A 26,549-nucleotide genomic window follows, 5' to 3' on the forward strand; every position below is an offset into this window, starting at 1 on the left:
GGGTTCAATATTCTAAGTTACCTGGCTTAGAAAGGGGGTGATTTTCATAAAATATACTTTCAATTCAACGGAAGAAAAAAAAATACGTTCAATTTTATTAAAAAATGGAAAAAGTCAAAGGAAATCTTCCATAACCTTATAATAAACCAGGAATTTATAGACCAGGAATTTTTAACCTAGCACCAAGCAGCTCAGATAACTTCAGGAAAGGGCCTTCCAAGTAGGGCCATGAAGTACTATTTCCTAAATATCAAACAATGGCAAAGGCTCAGAAATTTGAGCTCAAAGGGATAATCTAGTTTATCCCTCTCTTTATAGAAATAGGGAAATCTGAGCCTAGTGGCTTTAAGCAATTTGTCTGCAATAAGCAATAATACAAGGCTTCTAATTCCTAATTTAGTGCTTTTCCTACTTTGCAATACTAACTAGTCTTTGCTAACCTGTTTGCAATGGTGACATCCTACATGGAGAATGAGTTCTGGAGCCAAATTTTCCTAAATTCAAAGCCTAGTCCCGCTACTTTAAGCCTGAGTTTTCTCAATCTATAAGCTAGGAACAATAACCACTTTCACACTTTTAGGTATTAATGTGTATATATATGTGTGTGTGTATATATATACATATATATATATATATGTATATATATATATGTAAGTACATAAAGGCCAATGTTCTAGAGTGCCCAGCAGAGTTTGGCTCATAGAAGACAATGCGTGTAGCTTCCCACATCTCTTTTACACAACTGAGTCAAAAATCAAAGAACCTCAAGGTTGGAAAGGGTGGTGACCACTAACAGGTTTTAACAGGAGGATCCCTTTTTTAATGTCAAAATATGACAGACCCCATCCCATCTGCCATACCTTTTAATATACAATGATTGAGAAAGGACACGATGACAACAAATACATTACTATCTATTTGGTAATACTTTTCACTGACTTTGTGTTTTTTAACTCCTACATTTATGAGAGAGAGAGAGAGAGAGAGATGGATTGATTTTGAGAGACTTAAGACTCATTCTACAGAAAATGCCCGTGGACACCTGTCTGGATTCACAACCTCCTACAGTAATTCTGAGGAACTAGAGACACCCAGGCTTTAGGAAGCCCTGATCTAACCCAATCATCTATCTGAGATGTGAATCCCCTTTAAAACATGTCTGCTGGGCACAGACTAAGACTTTCCTAACAGTTCCAGTGACCAGAAACTTCCCTCCTCCCTAGGCTGTGCCTATTCCATCTTTGGATCACTCAGAGAGTTTGTTAAATTGAGGAGAAACATTTCATTTTATTTTTCTTCCTTGGTCCCTAATCTTTCTCTCTCTCTTTTTTCTCCTAATATTTCTAAAGCAAAATAAACACGATTAGTTTCACTCTCATACTAAAAAAAAACAAAAAACAATCTTTAGATTTCAAGACAGTAATCCTATTTCTCTATCATTGGCTTTTCTTTTTCAGAATAAACACTTTTAATATGGGGGGGGCATGCAACACAGGGAAGAAAGGTAGGTATATACACAATTAAATTCCTTCCTGCCATTATTTTGAGGTTTTCATAATTTTAGAGCTTCCTGATACCTCTTAAGGTAATTGGACATACGGAATGTCACAAACCCAAGCTTGTGGGATGGGTTGGTATAACCAATTTGAAATGCTCAGAAATCATCTGCTGTTAACCTCGCCTGATTACATTTTGTCAGAATAAAAGGGAGTTTTCAAACATTCATTTTTACCAGATGGTAGTGAGTGGCCTGACCCAGAAGTTACAGATGAGCTGCAGTAATGAGTTTTCCCTTGCTTTTGCTGGCTGCACATTCACCGGTGACATTTTACAACTAGGACTTCTGGCTCAATCAATATTTGCAGGCATGAAACCTGCCAAAGTTAACATCAGGGCTCCCTTGCAAATTTGCTTAAGGCACCAGAACTGAAAAAGCTCACAATCTCGAATGCTGCAACTACCATCAGCCAAAGTTCATAATAAGGGATCAAAGCCATCAGAGACAGAAATTCTACCTACCTCAAAGGGTTGTTGTGATGACTAAAACAGCTTATGAGAAGGTCGTAGGTAAACTACAGAGTGCTATACCAACAAGGGATTATCATATTTTTAAAGAAATGTCTCAGATATATTCCAGTTATTCATATATAATTACATATTATGTCTTTACAAGACTTAAAGCTTTAAAAAAAATGTAATGAATCATGGCAATTTACTACCTTTCTTTCTGGAAGAGAAACCAAGTACCAAACACTAAAAATCTTCAAGGAAAGTTTTCACAAATATAAACTAGAACTCTCATTTACTTAATTCACACACACACAAAAGAAAATTACAGGTACTGAGAACACAATAATTACTGGAGAACATGAGTTTTAACAATGCCCATAAGGAGTGGGGAAAAATCAGTGTATCAAAAATTAAAATCACCAAGACTCTCACTTAAAATCCGTAATCTGATTGGCTGACAAGTAACATGGATGTGATTTATTATTTAAATCACAAGTCATTAAGACTCTACTTAATCCGTTTTTCCTACCAAAACAAAATTCTTCTTGTTAAAGCCTGAATACATATATATATATTCAGCTCACCTCCAAAGGATGTGTAGGTTTCTTTTTTAAGAGTGCAAACTATACTTTAGTGTCCATGATTTACTTTGACATCTTCTCTGATTAATTCTGCAGCTGCAACAGAAAGCTGAATGTTGATTCAGTTTCTTTATTTATCAAGGCTAACAAAGGCAGATACTTGTAAAATCATTGGAAGGTAAACCACCCCCATTTTAGCAGACTTATTATGAACGTTTTGTCAGTTACACCAGAACCATCATCATTCATTCATTCACTCAGGAAGTGTTTACTAAGCTAACAGAACATGAACATGACTCTATTAGGTGCCAGAGGGAATATTAGACATCAATCCAACAACAATAACAACAGAAGTGCACTGATCTAAAAGAAGTTACATAGTACAATGCAAAGGGCAGCAAAACAATAATCAGAAAAATCTAGGTTCTTGTGAATCACTCAAGAGTCATATGCCCTAAGATAAGTCATTCGACTTATCAGGGCAGCATTTATAAAAATGCTCTGCCCTGCCCTGCTACCTCACAGGACTGCCTTTAGTAAGGGAGAGTAAGATTAAATAAGATAAAGATACAGCTCTGAAAACAGAACCCAAGATTCAATTTTTCTTAATGATTGCTAATGCAAAGTCCTACATATATGACAGAATTTTACAATTACTTAAAATCAACTTCTGACAAAGAATAGCATTACAATTATGATCACAAAAGAAAAAATACTGAGCAGCCCACAGGCATATAAAAAGGGACCCAAAGCACTAGACATCAGAAAAATCATAAAATAGCATCAGATTGGCAAAAATGAAAAAATTAAGATATAGTGATGCGTTGGTAAAGATGTGGAGAAACAAGATCTGTTAAAACTTACTGATAGTAAGTTTAAGTATAGAACTATCTGGTGATACCTAGTAACACCAAAAACACATATAATTCTGGACTACCCCAGCAATTCTACCCTAGTTATATATACATTACAGAAATTTTCAGATATACGCACAAGGAGATATTTAAAGAAATGTTCGCTGGAGCATATTTGTAATAAGAAAAACGAAAAGAAAATTTCAATAATTACTGGTTGTACACATAAGTAGTAATAATTTTAAAAAATGTGTGGGAATAATAATCACCAAATTCAGGATAGTTACTGCTTCTAAAAAGGGTAATAAAGAAATTGGATCGGGGAAGGCGCACAATGAAATGGGATTACATAGGGAAAGGTAAACTTCAACTGTATTTATAAAATTTTATTTCTTAAAAAAAAGATCTTAAAAATTTGGCAAAATGGTACAGTTATGCACACGCTTAGAGGGAAAAAAGGGGGACCACTAGGCACTAGCAGGGAATCATTCAGAGCAAGTCACACCCAGCTGGCTACAGTTCCTTGATGTCTAGCTTACTAAGGTTAAGGGTTTACAGCACATATCGGGTATCTTTATCTCAACAAGATCTTTCACAAAGTTACTCAAGCAGGCAGAGAAATGTGGGCAGTTGGTAGTACAGATAGGTAGAACCATAACTGTCTGAACCAAAAGATTACAAGCACTGTGGGGTCCTTTGTTTAAATTCAAAAGGGCAAATATGTAAAGTCCCTGCCAGCAGAAATGTGACTTAAAAACAATTCATTCAGAAAAGAGGTGATGACTTCAGTAAATCTCAGGATTCAGTGAATCAACAGGATGACCAACTTTAAATTTTTTAAAGTTAATGCATATTAAGGTCACATAATTAGAAGCATAACATCCAATTTGGCTACAGTCCCACAGCACTGAATTAGCCACTGCACTTTAAAAAAGAGGCATTAAATCTAGAAAATGCATGAGCGGGATAATACCTGCTCTGGAAACCCTGCTATAGGAAAAACTAAACATGGGAATCAGAGAAGATTCAGGGAGGGACCCCGGAGTCACCTCGGGCTATTCAAACAATGCCCTGGAATGGGGTAAGTACAGATAGCCACACCATGAACAGCAGATCACTTTCCCTTCTTTCTAACTAGAGAAATCCTACTCAGCCTTAAGCTCCAGCTCAAACAAAGGTCACCTTCTCTAAGAGTCTTCCAAAAACTCCAGTAAGACCTCTGGGCTTCCTCAGCAGTGTATCATATCGTATCTCTATCGGCACACAACAGTGCAGTCATAAATCTCCATCCCCTCTACTAATTCAAAAGCTATGTCCTCAAGAGCAGGAATGTTGGGGATCTGACCCTTGCTGTGAACACCTCTCAGCGCCCAACAGAGCCTAACATCAGAGTAGGCCCTTAACCCACGCTGCTAAATCAGCAAGAGACAAGGGGGAAAGGACAGCTAAACCAATGAACCACACAGGAATCACAACTTACTGTTGGCAAAGGTATATAATGGATACATATTTTCAGAGCTCCGTGGGTCATTACGGTGACTGCAGCCAGCCAGAATTCACACACCTACATATTTGATCATTTTACACCATGCTGGGTTATATTTTATGTATCCCTTAGTAAATTCTCTAACAGTGGCACCAACTGATATAATGGTAAGAACAGTAAAATTCAGATTCAAAGAATATCAGTACAACCTCATAATTTACAGATGAATAAACTAAGACTCAAGGATGTGACAGGACTTGAGCCTGGAGCCATGGACAGAAGAGGGTCTGAGATGTCTCACTTTTGCAGGACAGTACACACCCCTTACCCCTTTCCTTAGCCACAACCTCGGAAATCATTCTATTAAAGGTATAATTGGTGTCATCTCTCCCTGTTGCCATCATCTCTCGACTAACATTAAAATCTCTTCGGCGACTTTTCTGCCCTTGCCTTTCACCAGGAAAGCTCTTTTCTGTAGCTGCTCCTTGCCCATTTGGAAAAGCTTAGTGCCATCTGTCTATACGGAGATTTCAGGAAGAACTTCCTCCCCCAGACCACTGGGGTAACCTGCCCAGTCCACTCTGAATCTTTAAACATTAAAGAACAAATTAATATGGCAACGCTGTTTTAAATTATTTATAGTTTTAAACCAAAGCTCAGATACAATAAATTCACTTTATTATTTTGGGTGGCACAAAGGTTAGATACTCTATAAGTACTTGTCACAGAGGTTGGGGAGAGGGGGACTATTCGTTTGGCAGCCCGCAGACCCACTGAGTGGTTTTGCAAGTAATATGGCACACCTGTTACGTGTAATTACGCTGACAGAGAAGATTCCAGCCAGTGGAATATTGCCTCTAGCAATGGACAATTTCATTAAGACTAAAGCGGGGCAAGGAAATCTTTAATTACTTTTTCTCTAAGTTGCCTCTGAGGTCATTGCCAAGACTCAAAACTTCATTCCTCTTTCAAACAGAAAGAGTGGTTCGGGAGAGAGGATGTATACCACAGGAAGACAGACAGGAAAGAAAAGAGGAAAGTGAAGATCTTTTGAGAACATGCGAAGGGGAAGGGAGATGAATAACCTGGGACTGCATCAGTGAGGACCAGATCATAAGTAAGAAATGAATAATTTTACTCATTTACGTAACCTAGGTCTTTCACGGTTGCTCATGAATTCCTTAAGGGTTCTGACATGGTTTTGATCTCGGGCACCTAGGACATTAACTATCACCATCACTCTTTTTAAAGGTTAAAACTTATCCACATAAGTCTGTTACACAACAGCTGACACTTTTATTTCAAGGAAGACAGAACTCACGTGAAACTTAACCCTGAGTATCCTGTTAAAGAGAGTATCTTTCAACATTATGGGTAATATTTTAAAGTCTGAGAACACAGCATTATTATAGAATATGCTTTCTTTCCAGTGCCAGTGTACCTCTTTCAGGTTGAAGGAAGTATCTGCTGTTATGGCCTCAATACTTGCCTGCTGATGAGCCCATCAAAAGCAATGAAAAGAGATGGTTTCGTGTCTACTTTTACCTGAGATGCACTTTATTTTCCTCAACTCAAAGGTTTTACTATTTCTACAGGCTTTATAAACCACTAAAGTTCACAAAACACCTCCATTCCCCATAAAAACAAGCACGGTGAATGAGTTATTCCTAGACTCAGAAATGGTTTCTCCACCTAGAAAACAGAACGCTGACCATGTGTCCACATGGAACATGGTCAAAAGGAATTCTCTGGGAGCCTGGGTAAACCCCTCTGGCCACCCACAAATTCCCCCTGCAAGCTCTATCCCCAGCATCACAGCTCTCACAGGGAGGCTATAAAATGGCTTTAAAGTGATTTTAAACTAATAACTGTTGGCTTTAAGAATATTTTAGGACACTCAATTTCCTAGCAGTAGCATCTAGTAGATAGACCAGATAAGGCAAAACTCATATTTTGCTGGGCAGGAAGGGACTCTACCAAGGATTAAGATAATTAAATAACTGTCTTATACAGAAACATAAATAAAAGAATAAAATAAAGTGAACTATCTCTCCCCTTTTTACAGTTTTCTTTGAAGCTGGGCAGGCTTATGGTATCAAAAAAAAAAAACAACCTTAAGAATTGGCTGCCTTAGAAAAAGGTATCTTAAAAAAAAATTTTTTTAATGTTTTATTTATTTTTGAGAGAGAGACAGAGACAGTGTGAGCTGGGGAGGGTCAGAGAGAGAGGGAGTCACAGAATCTGAAAACAAGCTCCAGGATATGAGCTAGCTGTCAGCACAGAGCCCGACACGGGACTCAAACCCATGAACCGTGAGATCATGACCTAAGCTGAAGTCAGACGCTTAACCGACGGAGCCACCCAGGCGCCCCAGAAAAAGTTATCTTAAAAACCATGCAAAGGCAACTGGTTTTTGCATAATGCAAAGACATTATTACATGTTATGGGAACTTTAGTTTCTGAGAAAGGAAAAGAAAGTGAATTTTCATAAGCAAGTTTCCTCTGTGGGTGAATCTCTAGTCGGTTACGACGAATTCAGAGAGAGAGCCATCAAGGCAAACTAGCCATTAGCTGTCAATTTAGAAGGACTCCAGGAAGCCAGTCCCAGAGCTCCCCTGATATCTTCTTAACAACCTCTTAATCTTGTTTATAACACCTGTGTTAAAACAGCCTGGGCATCAATCCGACTCGTCTCCGGCTGAAATTACTTAGAAACTTGAGAATTGCAGCAAACATCCCAAAAACACAGAGCTACACTGGCTGGAAAACCCTGCACACAAGGGAATTCGGCCACCTCTTTTAAACAAAGCTGCGTAAGTAAGCCAGGATGGGCCTCGATCGGCAAAGTCAGATATAAATCTCACAAAGAGCTTCTTAGGAGGCACTAGGTCAGAGAATCTTAGGGTTTAAAGAAACCATAAAGAATTTCTCTACAGCTTCCTCACTAAGTGATTATCCAAGCTATGTAATAGTTACTACGAACCAAGTGCGTATTATGTACCAGGACCTTCAACGTTTCATCATCTTTTTACTCCTCACACAGCCTTGCTAGGGAGGGAATATCCATTCCCTGGTTTTTCAAGTGAGGAAACCAAGGCTCAGGAGGCTTGCTTAGCAAACAACCTAAGGTCAAACTGCTAGAAAATAGTGGTGATGGGATTTCAACAGTCTAAACCTAAAGCTCTTTCCAGTACATCATAGTACCATGTGATTGGGCAATCATCCAGCCTTAACTGGTTTCTGTGCTTACTGCAGATGTGTTTCCCGAGGCTACTTAAACTTAAGTGAACTTGTAGCAGCTCTACTACTTTTGTTTTAGAAACCTATGTATGACCCAGGCCTGTACAAGACAAAAAGCAAAGAAGAAACTGATGCTAAACTAGTCCCATCAAAAGGGAAGCATAAGGGGCACCTGGCTGGCTCAGTCGGTTAAGCATCTGACTTCAGCTCAGGTCATGATCTCACAGCTTGAGAGTTTGAGCCCCACATCGGGCTCTATGCTAACAGCTCAGAGCCTGGAGCCTGCTTTGGATTCTGTGTCTCCCTCGGTCTCTGCCCCTCCCCCACTGGCACTCGCTCACTCTCTCCCTCAAAAATAAATAATAAAACATTAAAAAAAAATTTAAAAAGGGGGCAAGCACAGTACACTTAAAAGAAAAGAGACTTTAGAGGCACCTGCATGGCTCAGTCGGCAAAGCGTCCAACTCCAGCGCAGGTCATGATCTCACGATTCATGGGTTCAAGCCCCACGTCGGGCTCTGTGCTGACAGCTAGCTCAGAGCCTGGAGCCTGCTTCTGATTCTGTCTCCCTCTCTCTCTGACTCCCCTCCCTGCTCATGCTGCCTCTCTCTCTCTCTCTCTCTCAGAAATAAATACAACATTTAAAAACTTTTTTAAAGAAAAGAGACTTTAGTAGTAATTGAAGTCTGTTATCACATGTGACCCTGAGCCTATCACCATCTCATCCCTAGAAAAAGCCCTCATACTGAGTAAGCACCTAACCCAGAAAAAGTAGTTAATAAATAAGAAAAAAAAAAATAAATAAATAAGAAAAAAAATCAAAAAATTGGTACGTCAGATACAATCAACATGAAATAAAAATTCATCTTGTAGTAGTATCTCTTACTTTTTGCCTAGAAGGCTGGGTAAAGAGGAAACAGCAGCTATGGCCCACAGCAGACCTGCAGCAAACCTTTCGCAAATAAATGGATCAACCCATTTCTTGCTTTGGAGTCATAGGCANAGGGTAGGGAAGCGGTGGAGAGAGAGGAAAGGGACAAATTCCCAAGCAGGCTGTGTGGTCAGCATAGAACCCGATGTGGGACTCAAACCCATAAACTGTGAAGTCATGATCTAAGCCAGTGTCAACGGCCACACACTTAACTGCCTGAGCCACCCACGCACTCTGAGAATCAGGCTTTTATGAAGATCATCTATTATTTTTTAAGGCAATGATAGGGCCACTGTCATCTACAGACAAAGCTTAATCCATTCTCCATCGAGAAAGAAGAGGCAAGAAAGAAAAGGCCACTGTGGAGGTGCTAAGTCTCAACATAAAAAGACACCTAGAAGAGAACCAATTTCAGTCACCAATCATTGATTCACTGCTTCATTCATTCATCCCTTACTCTTCCCTTTCTTCAAAGTCAAGAGACATTTATTGAGCATTTACTACACAACATGCACTGATCTGGTCACTGTTCTTGAAGGAGTTCAAAGTCCAATGAGAAGAAAGACATATAACCAAGTAATTTCAATACAGAATTGTTGGGAGAGGCAGTCACATCCATGTGGTAATTCCAACCCCACTCAGCTGTGTTAAGAATGGCCTCAGGCCTGGAACACTTCCACACCAAGAGGTAAGGAGCCCATACTGCTCATGCCAAGCTTATCAGCTTGTATTGCAATATCTCTCTCTGTTTCATGCTCGACCAGTGTTCCTTTGCTCTGCATGTACATCAGCACCCCTCAGGCACACCCCTAGCTTTCAGGTCGGGGTCCTTCTGCTGCAGGAGAGAGGGCTGCATGTAGGCCAATGGCCCTGCACCAGCTTCAGAGGAAGGGGGAGGGCCCCACTAGCCACAAGGGACTGACATACATCCCAGGAGCTGATCTTGCTTTGTCTCTTCTCTGGGTGAGTGAAGCATCATTCCATCTAGTACTTGACTGTGCTGTTGTCACCGACAACTCCAATGCCCAGATGCAATGCGCAGACGCGTTTAGAGTCCTTCCCTGGATTGGTAATCGATATACTACTCTGCTCTCCTGCCTGGATTTGATAACCAGTGTATGGTGTTGTGTTGAACAAGAATGATATACCTGGTACACTCAAGGCAGGTACAAGACTGAGGGATGGATGGGAGCATTCTGCTGCACTCTATTATCTCGGGGTTTCTTTTTTTTTAAGCTACCTTCATCCACCAGTAGCCCTTGCCTCTGTTAGGAAAAAGAGTCTGCCATCTACTTCCTCGTGTCTTTGGGCAGGTCACTAAACTTCTGTGAACTATCTTTCCTCATCTATAAAATGGGAATAAGAATTTCCCAGGGTTGCTTCTAGGATAAAATAGAATAACACATATGAATCAAACAGCACAATGCCTGGCTCTTAGTGGGCTGGTAGTTCCCTGCCCTTTGGTTTGTTTTTTTCTTTTGGTGTGGTGGCAGAGGGAGGTAAAAACATATATCCTTATATTTCACTAAAAGTATGACAATTTCCAAAAGCTCCTTTATGAGTTACTTTTTATTTACTTCAAATCAGGACCATACTATCCCTATAAGTAAGCCTTTTCCCCCATAAACACAATCTGTCAATTGAAGGCAAATCTGCCATTAATGTAGAGGCAATATATCAAGCCCAGCCACACCCACCCCGTTAGGCTGGGTGTCAGGCTTCTGAGGAAAGCTTTACTCACTGTACTCAGCAATCGAAAAGTTCACATGGTCAGAAGTGCCTCTGCCTCACACAAGGTGAACCATGTGTCAAAATTGCTTTTTTAATTGAAGTAAGACTTCTTCACCCTCTTGCTGTCACACCTAGCACGTGGGGCCTGGTATCAGACAACCAGACTCCATCTTGCTGTAATGATGATTTTGAGCACACAGGGGGGGTAGGGGGAAAACTACTAATGTAAACAAAATGTTTAATCTTCTAATTATGGGACAGGCTCCAAGAAGATGGAAAGTGATTTGCAATCTTCATTATGGAGTCTGCATGCAGCCACTGGCACAAGTCATGTCAGCCAGAAGGCAGACCCCATCCCTTCTCCTCCCACTGAGCCTTCTGTGTCCTTTTAAGTTCTGTGAGGATAAAAGAAATCTTTGGCTGAGAGAGAGAGGGAGGGAGGGAGGGAGAGAGAGAGAGAGGAGAGTCACAATTTGTCTCCCCAAGTTCACTATGCTGAATGAGGTATCAGGATCCCCAGTAAGAAGCCAAGGAGATAATATTCAGTGACTTTACATTGGCAGATTGAGCAGCCTGAGGGCCTTTGAAACTCAACAGTCTTGTAGAAACTGCCCAGCTCAGGTGATGCTTAAGCAATTCTTTTCATTTGCTGAGAAGTCCCTTGTCAGTGGCAGGAAATGCAGTGCGATTAGGGTGGTGCCCACCTACAGCACCTTTGGTCAGAAGGAAATCTGCTCCTCTGCAGATATGCTGGTACCACTGCTAATTTGTGTTATCTCTGCCCGTTCAGATCTCTGTGCTAACTCAGGAGAAAAAGTCCCTGCCAACCAAGTCTGACAGGTCTGACGGCAGAACTCCCACTGGAGAATCAGGAGAGAAAGCAGAGGCAGGCAATTATTTCCTTTCATTAGAGAGGGTTCTTTTAAAGTTTGTTTGGTCGGTTGTTTTTTTGGTTTTTTTTTCAATTCTGAAAACAAAAAGTAGCCATTCACAGCCATAGCTCACTGCAGTCACTTCCACAACTGGCAGAAGCTGAAATTTCCCCTTAAGCCAACCAGAAAGAGCTGTGCCCCTTTAATTACCCGCTGTAATGTACAAGCAGACGTGGCGAGGACAGCCACAGCAGATCTGGGCAAAGCAGCACTGATATTTAATCATCAGTCCGGACCATCTGCAACTGTTTTGCAGAAGCACATAAAGTTTATGGATTCCAAAGCTTCCTACAAGTTACCAGGTGCTGAAGGTCAGCTGCATTGTCCTCAGGTCCACAGGGGCTCCTTTCTCCATTCTCTCCAGGCCAGGGTGCTCAACAAAAGGCACCATGCCCACATTTGCTGTGCCAAAGCCTGGCACGAGGAAAGCGTTGCTTCTTGATTAAGCCAGAACATAGATTAAATGTTTAGAACTAGGAGATTCAGAAAAACACCTAGCAGGAAAGCAATTATCCTAGGGAGAGCACAGCTTCAGCTCCGGCCCTCTGCAGCACAAAGGTGAGTTCTGCCCACTTTGCACATCTCAGCCGGCCAGACAGCTCCCCCCAGTCTAGTTTACATGCTGAGGACACAGTGATCTTTTCAAACAGAAACCAAATTGTGTCACTCCACAGCTTAAGACCCCTAATGGCTTCCCACTGTCCTGACAATAAAATCTAAACATGTTAGGGTTCCCCCACCTCCCCAGAGCCGACCTCTGTCTGTCCTTGTTTCCGTGTCTCTTTCTCATTTACCACGCTCTGGCTGCCCTCCTCAAACATGACAAGCTTGTCCCCACCTTAGGGCTTTTGTTCTGGTTTTCCCTAGGCCCATCTTGCTCTTCCAACAGCTCCATAGAGCTGAATCTTTCTCATCATTCAGTTCTCATTTCAAATGTTATCTCCTCAGAGAGGCCTTCCAGAACCTTCTATGCTCCCCCATCACTCTATTATATCAGTCCATTTCCCCTCTTCATATCCATATTTGAAATTACCTTGGTTTTGTGTGTGTAGTATTTGTTTGTTTGTGTGGGTGTTATTTATTTGTATTTTTCTTGTTTGTCTGCCTTGCCTCCCTGGATAAAAGTTCCATAAAGCCAAGGGATTGCAAATGTCGTGCGCATCTCTATTCCCAGTATCTAGTATAACAACTTCCATTTTGTAGGCCTTTAATAAGTATCTGTTAAATAATTAAAGAAAGGTTCAATATGGATCACAAATCTAAATGAAATTTACTAAGCCTTAAAAATCTACAGTGGCTCCCAGCCTGACAGCCAGCATGTGTCACAATGCCTTAGAAACACTGGTTGGTTCTTCGTCAACCCCTGGTGAATGATCAGGAAACAATGGCAAAGACAAGATTAAGTTGAACTTGTAGACGCTCGAAGTTGCAGAATTTCAAAACCTGCAAGCCTCTCAAGTAGAGTCTTGCCCACAGGATGATCAGATGGGCTAGCAATGCTGATTACCAATGGGCTGAGGCCGAAGGCTGGGTCTTTCAGGTCCAGCAGGGGCGCCTGGGTGGCTGAGGCCGTTAAGTGTCCAACTTCAGCTCAGGTCATGATGAACTCTTCATGGTTCGTGAGTTCAAGCCCCACGTAGGGCTTTATGTGGACAGCTCAGAGCCCAGAGCCTGCTTCAGATTCTGTCTCTCTCTCTCTCTCTCTGCCCCTCCCCCACTTGTACTCTCTCTCAAAAGTAAATAAACACTCAAAAAAAAATTTTTTTTTTTTTAATTAAAAAAGGTCCAGCAAAGGAGGGTATAGCATATGAGGCAGCCCAAGTCCCCAACAAGCCAGAATCTTTCTGGAAGCAGCAGCAGTTGGGAGCCAGAGAGCAGATGTATATACCTGGGAGGGGAGGGAAGGAGAAAAGAAGAAATGAGAGATAGAGCCAAGAGCCAAGCACAAGACAGGGGCAGAGGCTTGGAGAGGTCAGGAACAAGCACACTGAGTGACAGGTACCTGGTACATTTTAAATTTCATGGGCAGGTGGGTGTGTGGATTTAGATGTAAGAACTTAAAGATAAATTTAAGATAAAGATTAAGATGTAAAGAAGCTTAAAGATAAAGTGTCAAGGCCAACAGAAAGGTAAATGGCTCCCCTCTGAAAAGATAAGCAGCCATGAAGGAAAGGCACATTTCACAGAAGGGCCACATTAAGCTTCTGTTTGTAAGTGCTAGTTTCTCTTGAAAGACTCATGATTAGTGGGCACTAGTAATTGCTCAGGTATTCTTCAGTTCAAGATGGTAGGCAGAGAGATCCAGAAGAAATGCTGGATGAAAAATGAAGACAAGTTACACTGATATGATCATTAGTACTAGTTACAGACTTCAGTAACTAAGAGCCCTAAAATGTTACAGGCCGGCCATCCAAAGATGACCACGAATGGTTCACTGATCCAACAGCTTCAGCTTCTCAGGACACCATGAAAAGAGAGCACAAAGGGCCTCGGAGGTTAGATTGTATCCTATTTTATCCTATCAAACAGCACCACTAAGGAGTAACAGCTGACACCAAAGAGAAGAAAAACTGTATAAAGACAGGCACAAGAACTCACAATCTCTCTGCAACACGGAGTGTTTTAATACAGGAGTAACAACTTTCCACACCTCAAGAGATCATAAGAGAAATCTGGGCACAATTAACATGTGTTCATATTAATGACCCTAAGACAACAGTATGACCAATTGAGAATGGTGAGAATGTTTATGTTTTAGAAAGAACTCCACACAAAATGAAAATTCAAGTTTTAAAACTTGAACTCCATTCTATGATCAAGCACATGGGATCGTAACGCAAGTCACCTTCCCTCCTGTGCCGTGCCCTCCCCACCGGGAGAAGAGGGAGCTCTAGCACTCCACTTGGAAGTCTCTGCTCTCTGGAAAGTCTGTCTAGGAGGACACCACAATTTCAAAAGACACCAGATAAAAGAGGAGTTAGTGCAATTCAATATAACTCATACCACCTTTTTAATTGTTTAATATTTATTTATGTATTTATTTATTGAGAGAAAGAGAGAGAAAGAGAGAGAGAGAGAGAGAGAGAGAGAGAGAGAGAGAGAGAGAGAAGCTCAAGCAGGCTCCATGCTGTCAGAGCAGAGCCCCATGTGGGGCTTCATTTCACAACCTGTGAGATCATGACCTGAGCCAAAATCACAAGTCAGATGCTTAACTGACTGAGCCACTCAGGCTGAGCTTCCTTTTTTAAAATGGTGATATGAAGGGCACCTCATGGCTCAGTCAGATGAGTATCCGATTCCAGATTTTGGCCAAGGTCATGATCTCACGGGCCGTGAGATCAAGCCCCACTGGGCATGGAATCTGTTTAAGATTCTCTCTCTTCCTCTCCCTCTGCCCCTCTGTACTCTCTCTCGCGTGCGCGCATGCTCTCTCTCAAAAATAAGAAAATAAAATAAAAAGAAACCTCAATGTGGGTTTCTTCCCATGACAACCCCCAATTCACCAACGGTGATGTTGTTTTCCTATCCTTCACTGCTGAGTGTCAGCGGGTTCTGTTGAACTTCTGGCATTTCTACCTCCCTCTGCCCAACAGTTACTCTTGGCCAGAGCCCCCAGTCCATGTTTCAGCTTCTCTGTCAATAATTATGTAGCCTTGAAAGCTCAGCTTTCCCTTATCATTAATATGAGAGGCTATTAGCTGTTCCCATGGAAGTATTAATGTTTGAAGAGGCCAGTAAAAGATAACAGGACAAACTCTAGCTACAATTCTTTTATTTTTACCCAAATCTGCAAAGAAAATAGCATTCCAACATGACAGATACACCAGAAGACTGACTGTTACTGTTTAAGTTTACAAAAATCCCAAAAATAATTTTAACTCAGTTGCTTTTAACTGGAGAGATGGGAGGCCAAATAAAAGACATAATCCTCAATTTTATGTGTTAACAAAACGAACACATAAATAATGCCAAACAAAGGGTTCCATAACCAAGCATACCTGCTTTGGGAATATAGTCAGACACATTCAGAGAGAAGCATCATAACACTCTCTGCTTGATTTAAAGTCCTTCTTGGTTCAGTCAATGGCTCTGGACATTACTAGGGAGCTGATGGGAAGTCGAAGGAGCCCAAGCAGATAATCTGCTCACAGGCAACTGATCATCTGAAATGAGTTGAGATGAAAATGCACTGTGGTAGTCTCCCTAGGTCTTTCACTGAACTTGGTATGAAGATAATCTAGGTTCTATTTACCAACCCACAATAGAGATGGAGTTTTAAAGTTCAACGTAACACCTTTTCAGATCAGTCACTCCTAGAATGCTGCAGAAAAGAAAATGGCTTTGAAGCATTCAGATAAAATACTAGAATCAAATAGCTGACTCCAGAGCAAGGAAGAGAATCTCAGCTATACCTTCTCCTAACTCCAATTTCTCGATGACTGTATAAGACTCAGACCAAAACAACCACCTCCTTTAGGAACCTTGTGGGGGTGGGGAAGGAAAGGAAGGAAGGGAGGGAGGGAGGGAGAGAGAAAGAGAGAAAGAGAGAAAGAGAGAAAGAGAGAAAGAGAGAAAGAAAGAAAGAAAGAAAGAAAGAAAGAAAGAAAGAAAGAAAGAAAGAGAGAGAAAGCAATAATTTGTAAATGAGATTTCTGGCACTACAAAAAGGGAACACTGAGATATCTCAGCAATATTAAAGAGAGCCGGGGAAAAGAATTGCTGTGTTGATGACATAATTCTTGATATCAATGACTGCTAACTGTGGCAGAGTAGGGTTGTGTTTTAATCTATTGAGAACAGTTCTACACTGTGGCATGTGTGGGTGACAAACTGTTCTCATTTCCTTTTATAGCACTCTAAACCTTAATCTCCAAGGGACCAATGACCTTGGGAATACTGAGGCAGCTTTGTAGAATTCAAAAAAACATTTTTTCTTTTCCTATAGCATGTGTGTTGCTTGTGATTATACCAATAATTAAAAATCAACAGCCAACAATTACTGGGCACTTATGTGTCAGGCACTATACTACTTAGCACTACCCACCCTTATTTAACCCTATCTTTTAAAAAAGATCGTAAAATGGAGTTTTGTTTTCCTACTGGTGGGCAGATACACTATTGTAAAATCTCCATTTTAAAGTTGAAGCCCTGAGACTTAAAGAGGCTAATAACTGACCCAAGATCACACGGCCAGCAAACAGCAGAGGCGGGATTCAAACACAGGTAGTCTGACCCCAAGTGAGTGTTCATTCATTCACTACTCTAACACCTCATGGGCACACTCACAGGGCACATGCTTTGAATTATTTTCTCCAGCCATTCACATTCTCCAATGGAGTCATTTTTACATTTGTAAACTTCTCTATTGGGGTAAGCTTTATAAATCCAATCCCCCCTATCTATGTATGTATGCATGTATGTATGTATGTATGTATTTAAGTAAGCTCTGTGTATGTATGGATGGATGGATGGATGTATTTAAGTAAGCTCTGCGCCCAACATGGGGCTCAAACTCACAACCCTGAGATCAAGAGCTCCACTGACTGGACCCGCCAGGTGTCCCTCTATCCCCCAATTTAAACAACACCTAGTGACAGACTGCAGAAAGATATGACTGTCTTCAAGTTCACCACCAAAATTAGGCATCTCAATAAAACCCACCTCCAAGGAAGCTGAAACAGGTAGAATGGAAGTCTATGACCAGGGAAAACAGTTCTGTCGGCCTGTGAAGAAAATAAACCCACACTCACTGCACCACTACAAGATTCACAAAAATAAAAAGACCAACTAGAAAGCTACTTACGTGACAAAGTCCCAAGGGTCTAAACTACAACGGTGGCAGCTGAAATATAAAGGAAGGAATAGAGAGAAGACTGAAGAAGCAACACTTTCTCTGCAGAGCTTTCCCAACAGCAGAGATGCTCCTGCCCATGCCATCTAATTTTGTTCGTTCTCCTAGAACAGCAATGACACGGTGTAATGGATCATCAGTTTTCAAATCTGTGGGATGCCCCCCCCCACCTTAGATGGCAAGCTAGGTGAGCAAGGACTATGTGGCTTAAACACTTTCAGATCCTAACACCTTCCTGACTCCTAAGAAAGGAGCTACACCTCTTTGTTCATAAGATCTTATGACCCGTGAGGAAAAGAACCTTGTCTTTCACCTTTGAGAAATCTCTCCAAGCCTTCTTTAAAATCTGCTGAACAGAGACACCCCTGACTAAAATGCAAAATCGGGGGTAGGTGGTGGGGCAGGGGAAGAAATACAGAAAGTCATGTGATACCAGAACATCTGGTCAGAACGTTCCAAAGACACATGAAACCTAGACCGGGGCTAATGAGCTACCAGTTATCTACATCGAGGTGCTGAAAGATCGAAGAAGGGATGAGTTCACCTAGGATGAAGAATAGGGCTATAGAATCAAATTCCAATGAAAAGTCAAGAGCAACGAGGCTCAAGAAAATCTTTGGCAGAGGGTATTGGCAACGTTCAAGAATGTAGATCTTAGACATTCTAGAAAACAAGTGACCAGTACTCTCAAAAATGTCAAGATCATACAAGAAAACAAAAATGACAATTAAATGCAATGTGGGATCCTGAATAGGATCCTGGAACAGGAAAGGGGCATTAGTGGAAAATACTAATGGCGTCTGAATTAAGTCTGTAGTTCAGTTACTGGCATATGAAGGTCAATTTCCTAATTTTGATCATGGTCCTATGGTTACAAAGGATGTTAACTTCAGGGGCTGCTGGGTGAGGAGTATACGGAAACTCAAACTCTCTTTACTATTTCTGCAAGTTTCTGTAAATTTAACATTATTTCAAAATAAAACTTTTAGGGGCACCTGGGTGGCTCAGTTGGATGAGCATCTGACTCTAGGTTTCAGCTCAGGTCATGATCTCACTGTTTTTGTGAGTCTGAGCCCCACGTCAGGTTCTGTGCTAGCAGCATGGAGCCTGCCTGGGATTCTCTCTTTCCGTTTCCCTCTGCCCCTCCCCTGTTCGCATCCAGTCACTGTGTCTTTCAAAATAAATAAACTTTAAAAAATAAAAATAAAAATAAAAACTTTGCAAAATGTAGGTTTTGCAGCAAAAGAGATGATAAGGAAGAGGACAATTCAGAAACCGAAGCAACATACTTGCGTCAAACGTTCTTGAAGTCTAACACGAAAGCAAAGACATACAAGTCAGCAAGCAAACAAGCTATTAGAACAAAAGTTTTCCCAAAGAGGGAAATAACTAGAGCATATTTGAAGGTATGTACCGGTTCACTCACCCAATCATTAAACAACCATTCTTTAGGCGTCAATTATGGGTGAGACACCATGCTAGGTGCTGGTCTAAGTCAACGGTCTAGTGTACAAGAAGGCACATAAAGAGGTGTTTTGTGAGTATGAAGAGAATACACCGGGAAGAAAGAGGATGAGAAAGTTGCAAAGAGAGGAAATGAACTTAAGAAAAACATCACTCGGGAGATGAAACAGAAAACACTCTGAAATGGGAATATCGATGAAAACAGCTCTTTAGCTGTTGTTTATAGTCCCACTACTAACAAAAGTCAACTCCGAAAGCCCTAACCTAAACTGTCATGCAAAAAAAAAGCCTATTTCACAATGCTGTAAAACAACATCATGATCAGGATAATATTCTCAGGGCTGTAGGTAAAACAGGGCGCCACAGAATGAGCACGTGTGCTCAGGCTTCCAAATGCTTCTTACATCCGCACCATCAACAAAAACGACAACAGGAAAACTCAATTACAAACTACAACACTACCATAGGAGAAAGAGGAAGATGATAAGAAATACAAATGATAAGCACAGGGGGAAAAATGCGTGTTACAGCAGACTTGAACACTTTGTATACCTACTAGATTAACGAGAAAAAATTAAATTGTGACAACCAGTAGTATCGAGATTGTGGTAAAACCGGACACGCACCCTGTTAGCACTGTAAACTGATAAGAGAACAATTCCATTGAGCACGGGAGCACTAGGGGTTTCTTAACGTACTTGCAGTTGACGGACACCATCACCTGCCACTCCCCTCCATTTACTCCACGTTCTGAATATCTCACCCCTGTGCTTCTGCTCTCACTAGTCCTACCAAGGTGACTCCCCTCAGCCTCCTTCGCTGCCCACAGAACTCCTATCATTCATCGCGGCTGAGACTGCAACATGCCCCTTTTCTTCAGTGACCACCTCCAATCCAGCCCATGAATACGTCCCTTCTCCAGGCATTATCCACCCGTTCCTTCCATCATGCTCCCATAATCCTTTTTTCACACTGTTTGCTGTTGAAATATCTGTCTCATTCCTTAAATTATCAATTCTTTAAAGTCCACTTCCATGTCTTCATAATTTCTGTACATGTAGTAAGTTAGCACGGGGGATGGCACAGGGTAATTTCTAATGGCAGGTGGGAGGGGGGAAATGCCGCACAAATAAAGAAGTTCACTGCTCTAGTATCAAGAACGAAAACCTGAAAACCAAATAAACAAGTCTTCTAATTACAAAGGAACAACTGAGGGGAAAATAGTCGGTCTATCACTCTAGCAAAAAGTATGAAAACACTAAAAGTAACATGAGGACTATGTAGAAACACAGAAAATATTTCTGGCAGTGTTAAAAAGACAGAATACAAAACAGCATACACACAGTGATTATAGTCATGCAGCATATGAGAACTGTGGGAACATAAAAATACTTGTTAGATTAGGGTACTTTTCCTTTCTTCAAACACTTTCTTTTAAACTGTCAGTGTACTGTCATTAAAATTTTTTCACTTCAAAAGAAAGAAATAAGGGGAAAGGAGCAAGATTATGAATTCCCATAAGCTTCTACAATCCAAGGAAATGCTATGATATTACGGATAGGTAACAAGGGAGTGGGTGTCCGCAGTACTGCTAAAACCGAGGGTCCCTGACCCCAATCTGCCTCAAAGAGAACACTTCCCAAGTCACAAAGCAAGCCATTCCCACCGAGCCAAGTGGCCCTAAATGTGAATCCTTTACTGCAAAACTTTGAAGGTAAGAACTTTTCCCAGGCATCTGTGGAATTAGTATTAATGAGAATGCCCTGAAGTTCATATACGCGCCTATGCAGCGGAAACTTCTCAGCCAAGGAATTGCTGGGCACACTTCTTGATGAGATGTCTAAGCCTGAAGGCATCAAAAAAGTACATTTCCATATTGGGAACATAACTGGCTTCCTCTGTGAGACTTCCTCCACCACCTCCTGTCCACACTGTAATTCTCCTGTCTTCTTAAATGAATAGTTAACATATGTCAAGGATATAAGGCATATACTCAGGCACTTACTGCCTAACTCTATTACCAGCAGAACCAAGCTCAGCAGAAAATTAGAATCTTCCCACCAAGCTGCCCCAAAAATGAAATTCAGGAAGCACCCAAAAAAAGATTAAAATACTTTTAATAAACATTTCTTGACATTACGTATTTTCCTTACTTACCTTAATCGCTTAATTCCAGGAAAGGAAACAAGTAGAATTCTTATAGCTCAAGTCCTTCACTTTACAGGTGGTTTAAAAAAAAAAAAAAGTGATATAGAGAGAGGGGAAGTGATTTGTCCTGTGTCACCCAGATAACTAATGATAAAGGGAGGATTAAAACTCAAATCTCCCAGATTTTCAGCCCTGATTCATTCTCCTACATCAAGCCTTTTTATACCTTGAAACTCTAGAGCTCTTGGCCTAAATAATTAGTATCACAGAATTTAAAGTTGGCAGGGACCTCAGAGAGACACACTTAATCCCTTCATTAGGCATATGAGGAAACTGAGGCCCAGAAAGATTAAGTGATTTGCTATCCGTATCTTGGATGGCAGGGAGTAAGTATAACTTAAGCTCAGAAATCTGCAAACTAACGGCTATGAGCAGGAGGAGAATCTCAGCTGGGTAAAATTTTAAAAGGGATGTAGATCATTCTAGACCAGGGAGAGGTTTGAAAATGTAATCCCTGGACCTTCTGCTTCAGCATCACCTGGGATCTTGGTAGAAATGCAAATTCTGGGGCTCCTGGGTGGCTCAGTCGGTTGGGCATCCAACTTCAGCTCAGGTGATGATCTCGCAGTTTGTGGGTTCAAGCCCCTCGTCTGGCTCTGTGCTGACAGCTCAGAGCCTGGAGCCTGCTTCCAATTCTGTGTCTCCCCTCTCTCTGCTCCTCCCCCACTCACGCTCTGTCTCTGCCTCTCAAAAATGAAAGAACATTAAAAAAAAATAGATATGCAAATTCTGGGGCGCCTGGGTAGCTCAGTCAGTTGGGTATCTGACTTCGGCTCAAGTCATGATCTCACAGCTCAGGCATCCGAGCCCCGCGTCTGGCTCTATGCTGACAGTTCAAAGCCTGGAGCCTGCTTCGGACTCTGTGTCTCCCTCTCTCTCTGCCCCTCCCCTGCTCATGCTCTGTCTCTCTCTCAAAAATAAGTAACATTAAAAAAAATTTTTTTTTAAGAAATGCGAATTCTAAGTTCCCACAGGAGACACTGATTCAAACTCTACGGGTGGGGCAATGTTCAAATCAGACAATGTGTCCCTGAGAAACAAACTTCAGTGGTCACACTGAGTCTACTTTGTAAATCATAACTATAATCAACAGCACTTAAATTTTCCCACACTGCATTCTTCTATATGCATACCATACTTCAATTTTTAAAGTTTTTAAAAATCTGAAAACAAAATGGAAAACTAGAATTGGATGTTCATTCAGTTCCAGTTCTGGCTCCGTCTCTTCCTGACTGCCCTTGAACATGTAACTGATCTCTCTAGCTCAAGTTTTCTTTTCCATAAAACAGGCATAACACCCCCCTCAAAGGGTGTGTTGAGAATTAAAGGTAAGAAGTCATCAGGAAGCACTTGAGCCCAGCCTTGGGCACAGAGGAGGCAGCAATACAGCACAGTTATTAGGAGCCTCAGCTACGAGGTAGCTGCTTTTTTGCTCCTCAGTCCCCTCGTCTGTACAGCAAGGGTTAAAAACAGTACCTTCTTCACAGGGTTGTTATAAAGACTTTGAGAGATCATGCAGGTAAATAATGCATCTTTCATATCTATAAAACGTTACTGTTTGCAAAGAGCTTTTGCATCCATTAATTCAAATGATCCTCACACATTTCCACAAGAGGATGGGTGCGTTTGATTGATTATGGACTAGATTCCAGACTGTACCATCTTTTAGAAACAAGAAGAGTGTAGAGCAATCTTAGAGAAGGGAAAGTGCATGCATGAACAGTGCCTGTGGGGAATGAACAGGGTTGAAAATAAGATCAGGATTCTGGTTTCAAGATGCCTCTCCCCTAGCCCACAACCTCAGGGAAGTGCTTTACCAGAATGGGGCTCCCTTTCTCTCTTAAACAAATGGGCTGCATTAGGTTATCTGTAACATCTCTCCAAATAAAACTCGAATTCCTTATCACGGCCTCCAGGAAGGCCTACATAGTCTGTCGTCTGCCTACATCTCGTATCCCATCATCTACCATTCTCCTCCCTCATCGTGTTCCAGCTACATCAATCCTCTTCCTGGTCTTCTAACAGGCTACACCAGCTTCTACCTCACAGTCCCCATAGCTGCTCTTCCTTCTGCCTCCATCATTCTACCCTTTTACATGATTGGCTCCTTCTCAACCTTTCGCCCTTTTAATATCCATTCCTCAGAGACCACATAGGTCCCGTCTCCTACGGCCAGGGGCTATTTTCTTCAGCAGTTAGCAGCACTGCCTAATAAAAATATACTGAAAGCCACAAATGAGCCACATATATAACTCTAAATGTTCTAGTAATCACATTTAGAGAGTTTTCAAAAAGGTAACATTTAATAACATATTTTCTTTAAGACTCTATATCTAAAGCATTATTTCAACATGGAATCAATATAAAAATTACTATGTTTTCATACTAAATCTTGGAAATCCAATGTGTACTTTACACATATAGCAGATCTCAATAACAAGTAGACACATTTCAAGTGTTGCGTAGTCAAGGGCGCCCAGTAGCTACCATAACAAACTGTTCTACCATATACCCTGCTTACCCTTCAAAGCACCTATCTGTCTACACATTATCTTGCTACTTCCCCACCAGACTACAGGCTCCACAAAAGCAAGAACTTTGTCTGTTGCGTTCAAGGTTGTACAGTCTGAGGATTAGGTGCTTTATACAGAAGGTGTTCAATAAATGCTTTTGGGCAAATGAATGAACCTCTCCTAGCTTCAATATCCTGAGTCAATGGACTAGCCATTCTACAACTACATACCACCACTCATTTCCTTTCTTCTTTCTTGTTCAGTAACTGTCTTAAAAAGACATATCTCTTGGCTATTTATCTCCCATTGCTTATGAGTTCTTTTCTACGATGTCTAGAGTCTTCAAGGTCCAGGCTTTGTATATTGGCTGAGGGAGTGGCATGAATGTAATTGCTAACACTTACTGAACCTTCACACTTTGACAAGCATTGGCCTAAGCACTGCACAACAGGCTTATGCGGTAGGTACCATCTTTGCCCCATTTACAAATAAGGAAACCAAGGCACAGAGAGATTAAGTATTTTGTTCAAGGTGACAGCGACTGGTTAATAGCAAAACAGAGATTCCAAGGAACATGCATGCAGCTCCAGACTCATGGCTCTTAATCACCTATTCTCTACTACAGAGCTGCCCAGTGGAAATAAAGGTCAATTATATATGTAATTTTAATAAGCACACTAAAAGGCTAGTAGCTACATTAAAAAATAAACAGAAACAGGTAACATTTTGTTTTAAATATAATTTTAATTTGCCTATTACCCATAATGTGATTAATCAACATAATCCATAATTAAGGTAATTGGTTTGATCAATAAGATCACAGAATCAGTTTTAAAATGTTATTTCTCATATGAATCTTCAAAATTCAGTGTGACTTTACACTTAGCGTGCTTTCCAATTCATACTAGCTCCGTTTCAAGTGTTTAATAGCCACATGGACAACTACAAGAGGCCTCTTTAGGAAGTCAAAGGGGGCGGGGGGAAACCTTTGAACTGGGAGCCAGGAGACCTCAGCTCTAATCCCAGCTCTTACTTGTTGAATGACTCTGGAAAAGTCCTTTCTGCCCTCTGGGCCACTGTCTCCCACCAAATCGCCTGAGCAGGGAAAACAGGAAGATTCCTAGGGTCCCATCCCATGCTAGAATCCCAAACACCTCCCAACAACGGCAGTTAACATGGGTACAGCTTTTACACTTTAAAATCAGCTTTCACATCCAATAGTTAATGCAGTCCTCAAACAACCCTACCAGGTAGTTACTACCGTCTCCGTTTTATATATACAAAAATTAAGGCTCAAAGACGGCAAAATGACTTGTCCAAAAGCCACATGGCTGGTCAGTGGAGAAGCCGGATGCAGGAAAGACCGGGGCCCTCCCACCACCACCACCACCACCACCTCAATGACTGGGGGACAAGAGAGAGTTGAAGGAAGATGGTTGTTAAATGGTCCGGGGCCTTCAGAAGAGTCGAAGGGAGCCAGGCCACGGCGCAGGGGTGGGTGAGAAGAGGCCCAGACTGGAGTTGAGAAGAAAGGGGCTGGGCTCTAAGAAGGGATGAACTGAAAGGGCCCAGGAAAGTCTCGGGGGAGTGAAGTGAAAAAGAGGAGCCGGAGGCATGAGAAGTGAGGGGACCCGGGCCGGGGACAGAGGTGAGAGGAAGTGAGATGCAGGGGCTCTGGTCCCTTGACCACGGAAACCCTGTCGGGTGAGGGGACGGGCCGCGGGCCCTCCTCGTCCTACATACCTGGTAGCTCAGAAGTTCACCCACGTCCATGGTTTCAGGCCCAGCCAACACCTGCTACTGGGGTTCCCTCCACTCACGCCCAAACCGCGGCCCCCGCCGCAGAGGCTCCGGCCACACTGCCGTAAAGCGCAGAGAGCGGGCCGCAGAGCCAATGAGCTAAAAGTGCTAGTGACACGCAAGCCGGCCACACTGCGGTAAAAGGCAACGCCACCGTAAAGCGCGCTGCATTTGCGACGGTACTGCTTCCGCCCGGAGCCTGGAGGGGACGGGGAAAGGGGGCGGAGACTTGAAGGGGGCGGGGCGGTGAGAGAAAAGACCGGAAGGAACCAAGATTTATTGGGCGCCCCCTATGTGCAGGGCGGAATGCTGCGTGTTTCACAGGTGCTCTCCTTCCAGTGACCTAGCCAATTTTATCCTTGTTTCACAGATAAGGAAACTGAGGCATAGAAATGCACTATCCAATTCTATACCCACTAACCACATGTGGCTGCCGAGAGCTTGAAGTACGGCTAGTCTGAATTGAAATGTGCCATAAATGTAAGTAAGATACACACTGGATTTCTATGACATGTTGATTACATGTTGAAATTGTATTTTGAATATATTGAGTCAAACAAAATATAAAATTAATTCACCACTTCTTTTTTTAATTTTTTTTAATGTTTATGTATTCTTGAGCGAGCGAGAGAGAATGTATACGGTAGAGAGGCAGAGAGAGAGGGAGACACAGAATCGGAAGCAGGCTCCAGTCCTGAGCTGTTAGCACATAACCCACGTGTCAGCACATATCCCCCATGCGGGCCTCGAACCCACGAACCGTGAGATCAAGACCTGAGCCAAAGTCGGACACTTAACCGACTGAGCCACCCAGGTGCCCCAATTCACCACTTCTTAACCATGGTTAGTAGAAAAATGTAAATTACCTATGCGGTTCTCTTTGTGACCCCTTTTGTATTTTTTTGGACAGTGCTGGCTCAAAGTGTAGTGCCCAATGCCTACAACTAT

General features: G+C 41.8%; 1 protein-coding gene across 1 annotated transcript in view; it reads right to left on the reverse strand.

The window, feature by feature from the left end:
- The window catches only part of CTNNBL1 (catenin beta like 1), a 161,039-nt gene extending 135,379 nt beyond the window's left edge, over positions 1 to 25,660 (reverse strand). Inside the window, exon 1 of the mRNA XM_077778830.1 lies at positions 25,545 to 25,660. Coding sequence (XP_077634956.1) covers positions 25,545 to 25,574 — 30 coding nt within the window. The 5' untranslated portion in view covers positions 25,575 to 25,660. The remainder of the gene's footprint in view (positions 1 to 25,544) is intronic.
- Positions 25,661 to 26,549: the final 889 nt, after the last annotated feature.

The sequence above is a fragment of the Crocuta crocuta genome, unplaced genomic scaffold, assembly GCF_008692635.1.
Source record: "Crocuta crocuta isolate KB4526 unplaced genomic scaffold, BGI_CrCroc_1.0 scaffold248, whole genome shotgun sequence".
Taxonomy (NCBI): domain Eukaryota; kingdom Metazoa; phylum Chordata; class Mammalia; order Carnivora; family Hyaenidae; genus Crocuta; species Crocuta crocuta.